We start from the raw sequence: 12,988 nt of genomic DNA on the forward strand, positions 1-12,988 counted from the left end.
TTAGTATAAATGTTGCAGAAAAATCAGGATCTGCATTCAGCTGTGTCGAAACACCCGATCTAATGTAATAATTGGGTGCCCTTATAGATCACTACTTAAATAAATTTGACTAAAGAGTTGTAAGCAGTGAGAGAGTGCAGGCGAGCTGGTAATTAATCGACATCTTGTAAACCCCGAGATGGGGAACTGGTAATTAATCGACATCTTGTAAACCCTGTTTTTATTTTCCTTAGTTGAAAGCTCAAGGGCATTCCCTGTTGTTTGTTAAATCACATTTACCCAGATGGTAGTAGGTTGCTTCTTTGCATTTGCTGTCCTTGGGTATATTAGGGGTTGTGAACAGTATAACGCTCTAAGGTCCAGAAAGAAATTCCCTTTGTACAGTGACGGTAAGCAGAAGAGAAATTGTGAAGAGTGACTTTGTGTCTTCCCCTATTTTTTGTTTCTTAAAACTCAGCGGTGTTTGACACTACTCAGCGGTGTTGTATCATCATTCAGAGAACCAGTCTCGAATAAATTATGTGTTTAGCCTGTTTAGCTAGCTTGCACCCTCGTTTTTGTTTTTGTTCATTAATAAATGACTGTAGGATTCAACTGCAAGCACAGTGTTAATGCGTACAAATAAATGGCAGCATACTTTTGTTGATTAGTACTAATGATTGGACCAGTTGGTAGCCAATAATTAAAATGAAATCACGAAGAATATGGGAACAGAGGGTACGAACGCAACACAGCGCTGTGTTGATCTCCTCCTTGTTTGTGCGATGCAAACTCCGTGTTTTAGTAATACATTTTTTAATATTTTCTGCTCGGTATCATCTGTATAGGGGTTCGCTGGAACGACCCACCTGCTCTTGCATTCACTTTAGGGCAGCTCCCCCTTCCTCGTGGTGCCATCGTTGAGGAAGTGCTGGGCAGGCGTCACTCTCACTCTTGCGGTACATTCCCGCAGGTTCCCCTAGGTTGCAAGCTGCTAGCCAAACTGAGTCAGGCCTCCTGCAGGAAATGTCAATTCCACTCTTTTAGACGTAGACACCCACATTTTGAGTGTACCTGAAAGAAGCTCTAACGGAGAGGAAACAATATGAATGGCCCTTTTTGAATGCGTTCTTTTCTTTCGCTGAGAACATACATACAAGTCACACGCTATTGTACATTCAGTGGTGCGGCTTAATTTATAAAGAGCACTTTTTTATATAACTTCGAGCTCTTTGAGAGATGACTCGATATAATGGGTCAGACATAAATGGCTGCTATGAACTGTCCTTTACATTTACACATTACCCGATATCATAAAAACAGTAGAGCAGGGTAGGGCTGTACCGCATCAATTACGAATTTGTAACCAATTAATAGTTGGCATTTATTTATTACTATTGGCAAGTAGTCTTTGACAGAAAGACTAACTGGGCGAGTTGGTACAGTGGTAGTCTCAACTCCATCGAATATTCAGGTTTGACACTAGCGGTTAAGGTAATCTTTTCCATCTTTTTTCATGTTTTTGCTTTTTCTAGCTCCTCCGCTTTTTGTAAGGGCTTTTGCCACCACTAAAAAACATAATATCCAAACTTTTTTTTTTTTTACATCACACAATCGTACACTGGAAAAGTGTGCTGGTTCGGCAAACGCGAAGGGCGCAAACGCGTCTCTACGACACAGGCATTAGCTTAGGCAAAAAATCATGCTGCTCGGTCATCTAACGTTTTTCTCGCTCCCGCTTTATGAAACAAATCGGTGGCGAGCGGCTGTTGGGACAGGAGGTCAGAACTAGCATGACCTGTGATTAAACACTTTGGGACGGCGACTGAATGCTTGAACGTCCATCAGACGGCACTTCAAGGCTCCGCAAAATAAAGCACCGAATAATATTTCGTATTTTTACAAGTGCCGCCAATGTGTTGCATGATGGGATGCGCGTCCATTTTTGGCTCAGAAAGGTGGGGCGGTGGGCTTGCAGCTGCAAGTCGTTCTAAAGATAATAAGCACTGGATATTCACGGTATGTTAAGGTGGGTACCTGTGACCACACTAATTATGTGCCCGCGGAGCTATGCGTTGCCAAGTGTTACGAGGTAGAAGCATTGTCGAGCCTGTGAGATTAGTAGCGTACCGCGGCCTTGCCACGACGCTTGCTGCTTGCGGTCTGGACTTGTGTGACGAATATAATACGCCGACAGCCAGCGTACTTGCACGGACAGTTTACCTAAACGGGACTCGAACGGTTCTCGGTGCTCTGAAAATACGGCGGGCCGTGGGAACATTCGTCAGACGACCTCGCTATCGAACCGCTTCGTCAGAGCCTCACCGCCTCTGCGTGAACGCATGAACGGTCAGCGGTCGAGCGTGAGGTGTTCACTAGGTAAACATCGCCAAGTTTTGTTCGCGCTTGACATAGGAACATGCAGGACACTATTTATTTATGAAGAAAAGTAAAAAAACTGCTTGCTCGTACGAGGACAGACAGATCAGCTGATCTGCCTCTCATCGTATGCACGGGCAGTTTTCTGGTCGCTCAGCCGCCCCACAACACGTTAGGTACGAAGACAGGATATTAAGAGCTTTGAAACCCTTTTTAAATATTTTTTATATACTGCTTAGAACACATCTTTCGTCATTTATAACTAGTTTTTTGATAAGCTCCGATTTTCGAGGTCATTGTTGAAGATGTAAACACTGAAATGTGTACCTCACATAGGTTTGTCCTGTACACATTGTCCTGTAGATCTCAGGGGAAGGGGGGTAGATCTCAGCTGAGGTTTCTGTATTATCCCCCTCTGCACAAGGTCCGCACTAGAAAGCCACAATGCGGGACTTTCAATATCTCCCAATTGGGGCCAGTGTCAAATGCAGATTTGATGCAAGGGCTCCCTCAGCGCTCGGCAGGGACTCGTGTTCAAACAGCGGGAACACGACTCTCAACCGAACGCTGGGAAAGCTTTTGTGTCCAGTCTGCGCGCCACTCGGGCCCACATTAGCTGATGTTAAAAGTTCAGCCCTACAGCTTTCTAGTGCCAGGCAGTGCACGTCCACTACACTTTTTTTAGATATCTGCGAGCGTGAGGAGAGTATTTGTAGGAGAGCGGTAAACCACAGAAAGATGAGAAGGAATGACTACTTTCAGTCGCTTTATGCGTTTCCGAGCGAGCGGGATAATTGTTCTTTTTATTCCAAATTTTTGTTCGTTTGGAATATGACGAAATTAAATGCTGAATTTCTGAGATTAGAAATGAACAGAATGTTTCCAAATAAACTTTGAAAATGCTATTTATAACCTATCAAATGCTCGGCAGTTTTTCTCTTTATGCGGTTGATATGCCACCAGCAGTTGGAGCATCCCCTCTGTCAACTTGCCACCAAAAAAAAGCGACCAGTTATCTAGCAGCGTGATTTGCAGCTAGCGTTCCTCAGTCGCATCGAGCCCAGAGCTTACGCAGTGCTCATCTGCTATCCGAGGGCAGTGTTCCACCTTTGCCCCGGGGGATCCCCACGACTATGTCAGAAAACTGTGCAAAGGATTCAAAGGAATAGACCGCTTCTATTCTGGAAATCAGCCAGCGTCAAAGTTGCGCGCGAGTACACTTGGGTCAGTTTGCATTGTCAAGTGTGTTGAGGTAAGCACGGCTCACCAATTTGCTTGCCCCGAGTAAGAAGACCAATATAGGCACCTTTTTCCATGGCAACACACTGGTCTGGGTTGTCCAGTATGTCCTGGGCTCTTGTCAGCCACCAGAGCAGTGATTTTCTTCCTTGCACTTTGCAGCTGTCTCTCCAGGCTGTCAATGATGGCTCTTGCCGAGTCTGGCTGCAAGACACATGGCCCCGAAAAGCTTGTTTGGAGGGCAACGGACACCTTCGTCACGTCGCCCGCGGTTTCCCTTTCGAGTGCCTCGGTGCTCGAATGGGGTAGTGTCACACCGCCAAGTGTTGTCGCCTCACCTATAAAAAATAAGGTAGCAGAATAGTTTGCTATTATTCATTTTGAAAAATTCAATTACTTATTATTTCTCAAATATTCCCATTTAGCTACTAGGAGAAAAGACACTTGGTACATTCGACCGCAGCCATGCCACTCTAGGAAAACAATTAAAGGGGTGGGATATTTATACTTTAGGTTTTGGGATTTAAAAAAAAAAAATAGCCATCAGAGCACCCAGAAAATTGGCTTTCCGTGTAAGGCACATGAAAATATTAGGCGCTGGAGAAACCCAGCCCTCTGTGCTAGGTCCTTACTTCGAGCTATTTTTGCTCACTGTCCTCCCATAGAAACGCATTGCGAAGAAACTTGAGCATGCACCTGATCTCACAACGTTGCCATGTGCTGCTTTAAAAGTACATTTGCTAAAGAAGCATCGACTGAATTAACGTGCACACAAAGCTAATGCTCGAAGCCGGCAAGAGCCGATCCTGGCCATCACCTGCTAAAGTCACCGGCTCTCCTCGCTTAGGCGACGCGGCAGCCACGGTTCGTGGCGCATGCCTGGCTCCCGAACAGGCCGCGCAACAAATGGTCACTCGTCATTTTGCTCGGGCAGTTTCTAATATCGGGCTCGAACTTGTCCCCAGCCTTGTCGGAACCGCGAAGCTAGGCTACTGTACTGAGGGAAGACTGAAACTAGACGCTGGCAGCCGAGGCAACTGCTTCCAGCTCGGGCATCATCTGCTAAAAGCGCCACTTTGCTTTCAGCAGATGGCAGTTAGAGAAATGGTGTCATCAGTCGCAGGCTTCAGACGCTGGGCTCCTGAATTCTTCCATTCAGCCAGCTCTTTGTTGCCATTGTCAGACCTTGTTGCGCAGAAGGATACGATGGTGGTGTAAGACCAGGTGCCTTCTCAGGCCCTTCGCGACGCATCTCTGCGGATGGAATGGGACCAGAAGGGGTTTGAAATGAGGACCGTATGCCGAGAGCCGATTCCTCCTGTGCCTAATATGGTGATGTGCCTCACGCGACAAACATGTTTTTGGATTTGAGTTTGAGCATGTTTCTTTTTATTCGGAACATAGGCCTAAAGTATCAATGTGCCGATTTTTGTCATCTCTGTCTGCTCAGATTCACGTTATGATGTACCGCAGGAAAGGCTACAAGTACGAGCTTTGTTGCTCGAGGGTGCATCTTGGCAGCACAAGCTCTAGCGCAGGAAGAGTAGCTGTTGGCTCTTGAGCTTGCGCTTCTAGCCTTCGCTGCAGTACAACATGAGGTGAAACAGAGTAGCTGCCAAGCACCAAAGAGCATACTGCGCAGTGTAGTTACATACGCTGTGCGTCCTCGCATCTACAGTGGCAAGTTTGGTAAAACAAAGATCTTAAATAAATAGCTTACTGCATGCACGTTTGCCAACATCGTATTTTAGTCATTCGCCTCTAAAGGGATGCTGAACCGAATTCTGGATTCCACAAAACACGGCGACAGAAGCGTGCAACGGGATGCTACGAACACCAAAACATCACTGAAACAGCAATATCTCGAACGGATGACCATATTTTTCTATAAAAAGCAGGCGCATTTCACGGGTATGTTGACGTTGTTTCTCCGAGAAAAGTCGAGAAGGAGAGCAAACGGCCTGGTGTCTTCTCCGCCTTGACGCCTTGACGGAGCGAAGCGAAGAGAGGAGGAAACGAGATATGTTTACGTCACGCGCCTCGTCGGCCTCGTTCAATCTTGACCTCTTTTTCCAAAAATACGGCCGTCCATTCCAGATATCGCCTTGCGAGTGGTGTAGAGATTGTAGCGTCCCGCCTGCCACTCCTGCATTGTTTTCTGAAATCCAAATTTCAGTTCACCATCCCTTTAATGTTTTGCACAGATACTAAAGCATGCGGAACATGTACCTATACGCAATTTGACGAGTTGGCTTCACGCAAAAGATATTGTTAGATTCAAGTTTGAGAGTGTTTGCACAAGCCGAAGCAGGCTTGCGCAAACAGTGGTTCAAATCGAACGGCACAGCGTTGCTCTTTGCCTTACTGCAAAGAGAGCCGGAACATTGTGGCTTGCAAAGGCTATGAATGATGCACGACTATCCCAACCAAACCGCTAATCATGCAAGCCTACAATCGAGGGGCTAGCTGCAATAGTGGTACAAGTGCACTTGAACCAATTGGGGTATTCACGGTCCCAGATATTAAACTTATACGTGTGACACTCTACTTTCGGTGGTAAGGAACACACTTATTTACTCAAAGTTCAAACGCTATATTGACCTTGACATGCACAGATAAAATTATTGAGGGACTTTTTGGTGGGCTCTGCATTTGCACTTGTACCACTCTCGCACATAGCCCCTGAATTAAGATAAATTTCCTCTCTGAAGACTATTGCAGAAAATGTTCTTTGCGTATGGTGTGCATTCTCAAATTCTGAAGCTGTGCGAGTTATTTGGGCTGACTCGTTTAATTTTCTCCATTGCTTTCTGAGAATACTGTTTGCACCAGAATTCTATGTAGCGATGGGAAGTACTGTGCCGCAATAAATATCGTAGCTGTCCTTTAATCTGTGTCACTGTCTTTACACATCCTTCTTGCGTGTCTAAATATGGATGCGAAACAGTGATGGTTAATGGCAGTAATTGAAGTTATTCTTCGAATGACATTTTGGGTTCTTAATGTTGAGGGCTGTTGCACACCTAGACGGTATGTTTATGGTTAACAGCCAGGGATGGGCAAAATACATGCACATATGTATTGAAATACAAATACAAAATACTTTGTCAAAAATGTATTTAATTACAAATCTGACTACATTTCCAAAAAAAGCATTTAAGTACAAGATACAAATACAGCCAAATGTATTTGGTCTCCTCCAAATACATTCCTCAAAATTTGCGTTAGCGACTTCAGGGCACCTGCAACGGGTTTCTGGGTATCTCATTTTAATTTTGCATCGCATACTCGGGAGTTAGTGTGCGAGGCTCTAGTAACGTAATAAAAAGATAATCACAAAAAATACAATCAGCTTGGACGTAATAGGTGAAAAAAGTACAGAGCTTCAAGCAGCTTTTTTTGTCGATTACATTTTGGTATAGACCAACAAAGAACCAAGACTACCAAGACGCGCAGCACTAGCTAGAGAATTTTCTTATTGTTGCAACTCGCACCAGTTACGAAAATCTGGACGACTCGCGCATTTAGAATGTTCCAGGCAAAAATATGGATGGAAATCAGGCTGGAAAGCATCACAAGTTGTCACAGGCACTTATTTAGCCAGCCTGTGGACGTCGATTTCGTCACTATTCTTGCCCTGGACTAGCACCGTAATCACAAAGTCACTAAACTCTTGTGCTTGATCGGGAGACACTGCATTCGGTGCAGAACATTGTTTTCTTCCTGCTCTGGAGAGTGACAATAAATTTGAGGGATGTATTTTCGCCCACAAAATTGTATTTAATTACAATTGTATTTGAAATACCCACAGTTTAGTATTTAAATACACACGTCAAATACATTATCCAATTTGTAATTAAATACAAATGCAAAATACACAAAGTATTTGAAATACGGTTTTCAAATACTTGTATTTGAAATACTGCCCATCCCTGTTAACAGCTATTGTGGCAACCACTTTGTTGGTCATTGAATCATTCTCAAGTGTGAGTTGCCAAGGGTCTGTGTAAGCAGTTGAAAGTCACTGGATTTATATTGCGTTGATTTGTCAAACATCCGCAGGCAACGACCGCATCATTGAAGCAGAGGCATATTGTAAGCTGTTTTAAGCAGGGAGGACGATAACCAAGTAGCCCATGTGGCTAGTTGGTTATTGATTATCATATTGTACTCCGCCCAAAACACAAACAAGATGAAAGAAGAGGTGGACAGGACAAGGCACACACTACGTCCCGTCTATCTTTTTTCATCACATTAGTGTTTTAAGCGTAGTACAATGGGCTGTACAATAACCAACTAGCACATGGCGTAAGACGTGTCTGGCCTGCTTGTTTTGTTCGAGGGCCTTTTTCAAAAGGCTCATTCATGCGCATACTCAGTGCTACGTAAACAGTCAACATCGTTGTGGTCATGGCACAGTGTTAAGCAGAAGAGGGTAGGCCAAAGAGTAGAGACACTTTGCCAAGTGGAGACCTATTGCAATACTTGTTCCAATTTCTCCCCTCCAGCTTTGTGCTGTTAAAGCACTGTGACAGATGAGACTGATTGTCCCGTGCAAGTGGTGATCAGCAGGTACGTAGACGTAAAAAAAATAATGTTTTAGGAAAAGGGTACGCTCACCATTGGGATTTCCAGACATTTGGCTGGGCTCCTCGGTGCTGGCCTGAGGGGCCATGTTTGTCACCGTAGGGAATGGATCAGCTGTTGAATGGCCGGGCACTGTACAACAAAAGTAAAATAGACTCCTGTTAAGACCATGAGGTCGGTCAGCACTTTTACCACAGTGATCCACGCTGTAGATGAGAAATTTAGCCGGTGCAGTACGGGTGCAAGCCTGGTGTCTTTAACGAGGATCGGGCAGTAGTGGTACATAACGATACTCCCGTAGAATGCTCATCCCAATCGGACTGGGCAGGAATGAGGATTGCACCAGTGAGTGGTGCCTGGGGGCAGCACAAAGTTCCCCTACACATGCACTGAACTGCGGTGTACTAACACACTCGGCCACCAATCAATACCCTCCAGACTGCTGGACATGGTTTCTAGTACAGTGCAAACCTCAGTAATTCATCTTTTTACGTAACAGAACCGTATAAGTTATAATGCGATAGAACACTTGCCCAGCCTCTGAGTTCGTGGCTTGCTGCTAGGCTTCATGGGCCGGCGAGCAAACAGCGATGGAGAAGCACTCGGCTTGAGTTTTCTCAAGCCGTCGGCTCTGTGCCGCTCGAACTGGTCGCTCGTGAAATGGCCCTATAAAGACAATCATTGGTAGAACGCGAGAGCGTAAGCAAAAATGAATATATATATATATATATATTTAGCCTCGGGGCCCTAGGAGCCCTTGTAGGCATTAGATATAGAGAATTGAAAAAGAAATGCGCAGGACATGACAAGGTTCAAAAAACATTAGCAGCCCCAATGCATGCTGATGCACGTGACTTTTTTTTTTTTTTTTATTGCACCTGTAGGAAACAGTTACTATGATATAATGATTACAGTGGCCATATTCCTCGGGCCCCAAAGCAGGACTCATATCGGAGTGGGGTGGGGTGGGGGGGGTTATTATTGCGTTGCGAGACTTAAAAAAGTTTTAAATTTCGGTAACAAATCACCTTTTTATTTTTTCGTATTCACCGCGCACATTTCTTTTCCTCGCAATTTGCATACTGTTTGGAATGCACATCTAATACGTTTGGTCGGAATATTTCTTTAGTAATAATGTATTCATTTTTGTATAGTATACCCATAGTTCTGTTTACGTGTCACGTAAATTAACCTTCAGTATCTTCTCTGTCAAGAATATCTAGTTCCTCGATCAGAGGAAGCACCCTCTCACTGGTGCGATCCATTCGTTTAACCGCATCTTTTATTTATTCGCAATTCGGGGGAGCCGAAGCGGGACAAAGCGCCGTCCCACAAGCACGTTGCTGGGACAGTGGGACCACGGCCGGAAAAACGGGACCTGTCCCGCCTAAATCGGGACGTCTGGTCACTTTAATAATGATTGCATATTATCACACAGCCGAAAGTCTTACGACAGTATGCTTAGCAACATGCTGTGAAATAGAACTTTCAGTGCATGCAATATTGTGTCTGCCTTTCATTCATGAATCATTGATTTAAGAGGGAGCTTTTTCAATGTTTGGATATACGCAAATGTAGCTTCCTTCTTTTTTTTTTATTAGCATAATTGAAAAACAGATATCTGAGTGGCTTGTACAGCATGCTCTTGGTGATGAGGTGAATCATCACGGCAAACCTCACGGACCTGTCAGTCCCGAGGAACCATTTTGAGCGCGCGGCTACTGCGTCATTTGATCTGGCACTTTCCTTAATTCGGAGCATTAAGATGGTGATTACAACTGGGTGGATTAATGTTATTTTCAGGAGGCTGTCACTTTTTTATCGTAGTACGCTGTGCCGATCTCGGAACAACTCTCCTCAACACTGCAACGTCAAGTGAACACGCATTCAACTGTAATCATACTCACTCCGCAAAGCCTCGAGTTTGGCGTCGGCGCAAATTCAACCCTGCTTATCTTGTGGAGCCATTCCTTCCGTCGTGTTTTGTTCCTTGTCCCGGTGGGAATCAAGAACAGTGTCTTGCCACGTCCAGAGCGAGTCGTGCAGCTCGGCATCGCGACTTCGCGAATACGTGCCGACGAGGCGCGCCACAAAAGCGCGCCAAGTGATGCAGTGAAATCACTGTCGATCGGAATGTCTTAAACAATTCAAAGGGTGCGTAACTAAACAAGTTTCAGATGCCCAGAGCGCAGTCACGTTTGCATTTTAGTAGAGTACTGTCATCCAATGCTTTATACACTCCGTTGGATGGATGGATAGATGAATACGGCTGAGCCCTTTGGATCGGGCGGTAGCTTACGCCACCTAGCCATTTTGTTTTAAGCTTAGAATATTTAAATGTGAAATCTATATTCACTCCGCAGTGCAAAGAAAGTGAGGCTATGAAACCCCCTTGCCATCAGTGGATAAGAAAATACCTAGTTTTTTCTCGATTTCTGCCACCATTCACTTAATCTTTGCTTGGTAATCTCTACAGTCTTGAAATCCACTCTCCCTTCGCTGTCTCTAAAACCCAATGACTTTATTAAATCTATGTTGTCTTCGGTAGGCATAGGGTGAAGCCCTTTACAGTAGAGCAACCGCACCGTCGGAGCGGTGCGGTTGCGCTGGGTTCACAGAATGAAGTGCTGCCTGTGCTGCGCCATTAAGTGCTTCAATAGTTATGCGTCGTATCTTGTGCGGACAAAGTTTCACAGTTTTTCACCTCGCCGATGTTTTGTGGGACAGCGACAACGATGGAGCCGTGCCGTACGACGCGAGAAATTTGGTCTCCCGATCATGTCTGCCACTGTGTCGGTGCACGGCTGACATATTTTACACTGCCGCTTTGCGCGCTCTGCATTTGTTTTCGTACCAGTAACACCTACATGTGTCAGCGCCGATGGGACGAACTGAAATGCCATCCCACACTCGCGGTTATGCTGGTTATGCAGTGCCAATTTCGTTGGAGGAATGCCCTCCAAAGGAGTTTCGTCCCCATCGTACGTGTCGATATTTTCGGACAAGTATGGCACGCAATCTCTACTTCACGAAGAAAGATTCGAACGGTAAAAAAAGTGACAAATATTAATCTAAAGAAAACAACAATGAAACTCGAAATCACTAACGAATCGATGTTTGAGTATGGAAGTTTATGTGGTGAGCTTTCTTTCTTGATCAGCCTCCTTTTGGATGTGGAAACGCTCACACCCCGAGTTCTGTCGACAACATTTTTTTTCTCGGCTTTAGAGCCACCTATTGCAAAGTGGTTCGAACTGGAGGTACCGTCCGCTGGTCCCTTCCTACCTGTAAAGTGTGCACCTCCCACGATGAGTGGTATTATCTTGACAGCCTTTGACGATCAAAGCCAGTTCCCATTTAGTTACGCCGCCCAAACTAAATTTCCACCTGGTTTCGCTATGCCAACTCTTTTTGGTACAATAAGTGTTGTGTCAAGTTACAGTCATGTCAAAGTACACACACAGCGAAAAAGTACACCCCTGGACGTGTAAACCGTTGTCCCAGGGCGGACTCCCCAAATGGTGTTCGTTTTACACGCGAGGCTCGGTGTATTTCGTTTGCACCCGAGGTCTCGTGTAAAATGAACATCTTTGAACGTGTACTTCCTTCTGCGGTCACACGTCTAGGGGTGTTTTTTCACAATGGCGGCCATTTGACGTAAGACGGGTTCTACGAACGAGGCCCAGCGCTTTACACGGCTTTTCGCCGCAGCGAAAGCGTAGTTTGCACGTGTTCGTTCGTAATCGTCCATACGTGCTGAAGTACCGCAGGCATTCACCCCCAAGCGCCGACGCCGTATCCATTACGGCGATTACGCGACAGTGGGAGCGACCATCGACTGCATCCAGCAGCGTGTTTCCCCATCGAGCAGGTCCCGTTCGCGTGGCGGTTCAGCCGATCGCCGAGGCCTCAAGCCGGTTGCATTGTCACCGACGCCGGGTAATTTCCACAGGAGTTATCTTTTCGCGACCACAGACATGAACTTTATTGAAAAAGCCCGTTTGCCGTGAGCGACGACGAATAGCTCCGACACCGACCCGACCGGCGTTACCGACGTCCCGCTCACCTCTTTACCGCGAGCAAAGTTGTACGCGACGTTTCGACGTATCCACTCGTACCTCGTGTGTACGCAAATTTTGCGGCTTTGCGGGTACGAATCTGCTACCGAAACGGCCTGCGTACGAAGACGAACTAAAGCCGGCGCCATGCGCCGTTTTAACACCCGGTTACTTTTCTACTAGACTGTAGCTATGTGGTATAGTTCCTTACACACTAAATGGACTACGTACGAACAAAGCTAAAATAAAATTGGGCGGCTGCTTGCGCCATCTAGTGAGTATGCGGAAAAGTACAAAAATGAAAGAGCATTTTTGGATGTGACATGCCGGAACACGGACGGCGCATACCAACACATACATCACACCACATACATCACAGCACATGCCACAAGATCAACATACACACACACATACATGCACGAACATCAAACAGAGGCACTAACAACCCGACACTCCTACTCAATTCCATTAGTAACCCGCTCGGTATATATAGCAGACTTTTTGTTTCAGACGAAGGTCCGGTGACCCCCACCGTATTTTACATGAACGTAACGATACTACACAATTATTACTTATATAGTAGGGTGACATAAATATAATTTGGGAAAGTACACATTTCTCTTAGTCTAGATTATGGCTAAAAGACACCCTATATTTTTTAAAAAATGTTTCGAGCTAGCCAAAATGTAGCAAAATCTGGTTTCGTTTTCGGAAGTTCGAGCGCTCAAGGCTGGAATGCGCTAGCG

At 45.4% G+C, this 12,988-nt stretch overlaps 1 protein-coding gene across 1 annotated transcript; it reads right to left on the minus strand.

Moving 5' to 3' along the window:
• Positions 1-848: 848 nt before the first annotated feature.
• Positions 849-9,085, minus strand: LOC121047258. Its single transcript, XM_042290031.1, has 4 exons — positions 8,718-9,085; positions 8,218-8,316; positions 3,665-3,935; positions 849-996 (listed from the first exon to the last, which is right to left on the minus strand). Exons 1-4 carry the CDS (start codon positions 8,752-8,754, stop codon positions 861-863), a joined length of 543 nt encoding a protein of 180 aa, XP_042145965.1. The 5' UTR covers positions 8,755-9,085; the 3' UTR covers positions 849-860.
• Between the last annotated feature and the right edge of the window lie 3,903 nt (positions 9,086-12,988).

This window comes from Ixodes scapularis, unplaced genomic scaffold (genome assembly GCF_016920785.2).
Source record: "Ixodes scapularis isolate PalLabHiFi unplaced genomic scaffold, ASM1692078v2 PGA_scaffold13__105_contigs__length_92229423, whole genome shotgun sequence".
Classification (NCBI taxonomy): domain Eukaryota; kingdom Metazoa; phylum Arthropoda; class Arachnida; order Ixodida; family Ixodidae; genus Ixodes; species Ixodes scapularis.

Bases quoted from the DNA above. Each gene is read 5' to 3' on its own strand.
- LOC121047258 (XM_042290031.1), bottom strand. From the start codon at position 8,754: ATGAAGCCTAGCAGCAAGCCACGAACTCAGAGGCTGG. The intron at 8,317-8,717 runs GCAAGTGTTCTA...TTTGTTGTACAG, and splicing joins GCCACGAACTCAGAGGCTGG to TGCCCGGCCATTCAACAGCT. The intron at 997-3,664 runs GTGCCTATATTG...CATTTCCTGCAG, and splicing joins GTGTGTTGCCATGGAAAAAG to GAGGCCTGACTCAGTTTGGC.